General features: G+C 56.0%; 1 protein-coding gene across 2 annotated transcripts in view; it reads right to left on the minus strand.

Moving 5' to 3' along the window:
- pim1 (Pim-1 proto-oncogene, serine/threonine kinase) overlaps positions 1-1386 on the minus strand; it is a 2717-nt gene extending 1331 nt beyond the window's left edge. The window contains exons 1-4 of one of the 2 annotated variants that reach the window (XM_020933751.2): positions 845-1385; positions 445-551; positions 295-345; positions 1-190 (exon numbers count right to left, since the gene is read on the minus strand). The exon at positions 1-190 is cut by the window's left edge and continues 177 nt beyond it. In XM_020933751.2, coding sequence (XP_020789410.1) covers positions 1-190; positions 295-345; positions 445-551; positions 845-923 — 427 coding nt within the window. In that variant the 5' untranslated portion in view covers positions 924-1385. Of the gene's footprint in view, positions 191-294; positions 346-444; positions 552-844 lie in introns of both variants that reach the window. The other variant, XM_055165574.1, reaches the window with a different exon arrangement.
- Positions 1387-2500: the final 1114 nt, after the last annotated feature.

The following is a 2500-nucleotide window of genomic DNA, read 5'->3' on the forward strand; positions in this document are numbered from 1 at the left end:
CGAGCTCCTCCGGCAGGGCTCCCCTGTCCGTGATGTAATCGAACAGGTCCTTGACGTGCTCCGGCCGCTCCATCACGATGATGAAACTGTCCGGACGCTCGAACCAATCGAGCATCCGCACCACGCCCCGGAACCCCGTGCCCACCTTCTTCAGGAGCACGATCTCCATGGGCACGCGCGCCCCGCCCGGCTGCACACACACCAGGGCACATGGTCAGAAACACTAAACAACACAGGCTCTGCTCCTGCACCTGTCTGTGCAGGGCCATGACAGGGGGAGTGACAGGGACTCACCAGTTCTCCCCACTCGGTGACTCGCTCCTTCGCCACGTGTTTCACCGCCACCTGAACAAACAGACACGTCAGAAACACGAGCGACAGTCCTGGTTCAGTCCTGTTATAGTCTTGTTATAGTCCTGGTTTAGTCCTGGTTCAGTTCCTCACCGGTGTTCCGTCACAGATCCGTGTTCCGGAGTAGACGGTTCCGAATCCGCCGCTGCCCAGAACCGAACCGACGGTGTAGATCTTCTCGAAAGGCTCGCGCTCCTTCACTGAGAAAACACGAGAGAATAACAATATAAATAATAATATAAACAATAATCATAAAAATAATAAAAATAAAAACACACGGCGGCTCATTATTGGCTCATTTAAACTGACTCTAATACAAATAATAACACCACAATGTGCCGGAATACAGCTTTAGAGCGCGTGAGTGTCGTCGTCCCCCCCGTCCGGGTTAAGTCCGGGTTTAAGTCCTGGTTTAGTCCCGGTTCAGCCCCGCTCCGGTCGCGCTCTCTCTGCGGGGGGAGGAGCTCTCATACCCGGGGAAGGAGGCACTGACCTGGGTGAACTTGGAGCTGGATCTTCGGCATCTCCACGGACAGATGCGGGGCGAGGGAGTTCAGTTTAGACAGCAGCATCCCGGAGCCGATCCCCGGACACGAAGAGCCGATCCCCGGACACTCAGAGCCGATCCCCGGACACTCAGAGCCGATCCCCGGACACTCAGAGCCGATCCCCGGACACGAAGAGTCGATCCCCGGACACTCAGAGTCGATCCCCGGACACAACGAGCCGATCCCCGGACACGAAGAGTCGATCCCCGGACACGAAGAGTCGATCCCCGGACAGCCCACACCCCAGGCCCGCTGTAATCTCCACAAACGGGCGGTGGTTTCCGTAAAGCTCCGCACGATGCCCGTAAAATCCGGTGCGTTTGATCCAAAACAGTAAGGTCCGTGATCCGCGGTGTCTGCGCGGTCTGTTGTGTAAACACTGGAGTAAAACACTGGAGTAAAACACTGGAGTAAAACACTGGAGTAAAACACTGCGGTGACGCGCCTGTGCCGCTCCGTGCCGCCCGTGCGCTCTGCTCTGACCGGCGCGCACGCGGGAGCGCGTTTATAAGGCAGGGGTGAAGAGGGCGGGGTTCCTCTGACGCGGCCCGCCCCTTTCTGTTCGTTCGACCAATGGGAGCGCAGGTTGCCGTTTGAAACTCACGTCAATCAGAGCTGCCGCGAGCCCACACACGGAGGGCGGGAACAGGAGCGCGCCAAAACCTCAGAGAGCACGAGGCCAACATGGAGCCGGTGTACACAGAACCACGTGGGACCGAGTTTAGACCGGGTTTACACCGGGTTTAGACCGGGTTTAGACCGGGTTTAGACCGGGTTTAGACCGGGTTTTACCGGGTTTACCGGGTTACCGGGTTTACACCGGGTTCAGACCGGGTTTAGACCGTGTTTAGACCGGGTTTAGACCGGGTTTACACCGGTTTAGACCGGGTTTAGACCGGGTTTACACCGGGTTTAGACCGGGTTTAGACCGGGTTTAGACCGGGTTTACACCGGGTTTAGACCGGGTTTAGACCGGGTTTACACCGGGTTTAGACCGGGTTTAGACCGGGTTTACACCGGGTTCAGACCGGGTTTAGACCGTGTTTAGACCGTTTTTAGACCGTTTTTAGACCGGGTTTAGACCAGGTTTAGACCGGGTTAATGGTTAAACTGTACTCAGACACTGGGGTTGTTGTATCTTGTACAAAGACACAACAACAACATCCTTGTTTGGGAGCTGGAATTGCACTGCCAACCTGTTTATGTCCTGGTTTAGACCTGGTTCAGTCTTGGTTTAGTCCTGGTTCAGTCCTGGTTCAGTCTTGGTTTAGTCCTGGTTTAGTCCTGGTTTGTCCCCATGTGCCCCCCCTCCCCCTCTGTCTGTCTGTTCCTCCCATTTCCTCAGTAACCCCCCCCCCCCCCCCCCCCCCCCCCGTCTCTCCTCCTCCTCTCTCTCTCTCTCTGTCTCTCTCTCTCTCTCTCTCTCTTTCTCTCACTGTCTTTCTCTCTCCCTCTCTCCGCTCTCTGCTCTCTCTGTCTCTCTCTCTGTCTCTCTCTCTGTCTCTCTCTCTCTCTCTGTCTCTCTCTCTCTCTCTCTCTCTCTCTCTCTCTCTGTCTCTCTCTCTCTCTCTCTCTCTCTCTCTCTCTCTGTCTTCTCTCTC

Source organism: Boleophthalmus pectinirostris, unplaced genomic scaffold (genome assembly GCF_026225935.1).
Source record: "Boleophthalmus pectinirostris isolate CB_2022bp ecotype Guang Dong unplaced genomic scaffold, ASM2622593v1 HiC_scaffold_8, whole genome shotgun sequence".
Taxonomy (NCBI): domain Eukaryota; kingdom Metazoa; phylum Chordata; class Actinopteri; order Gobiiformes; family Gobiidae; genus Boleophthalmus; species Boleophthalmus pectinirostris.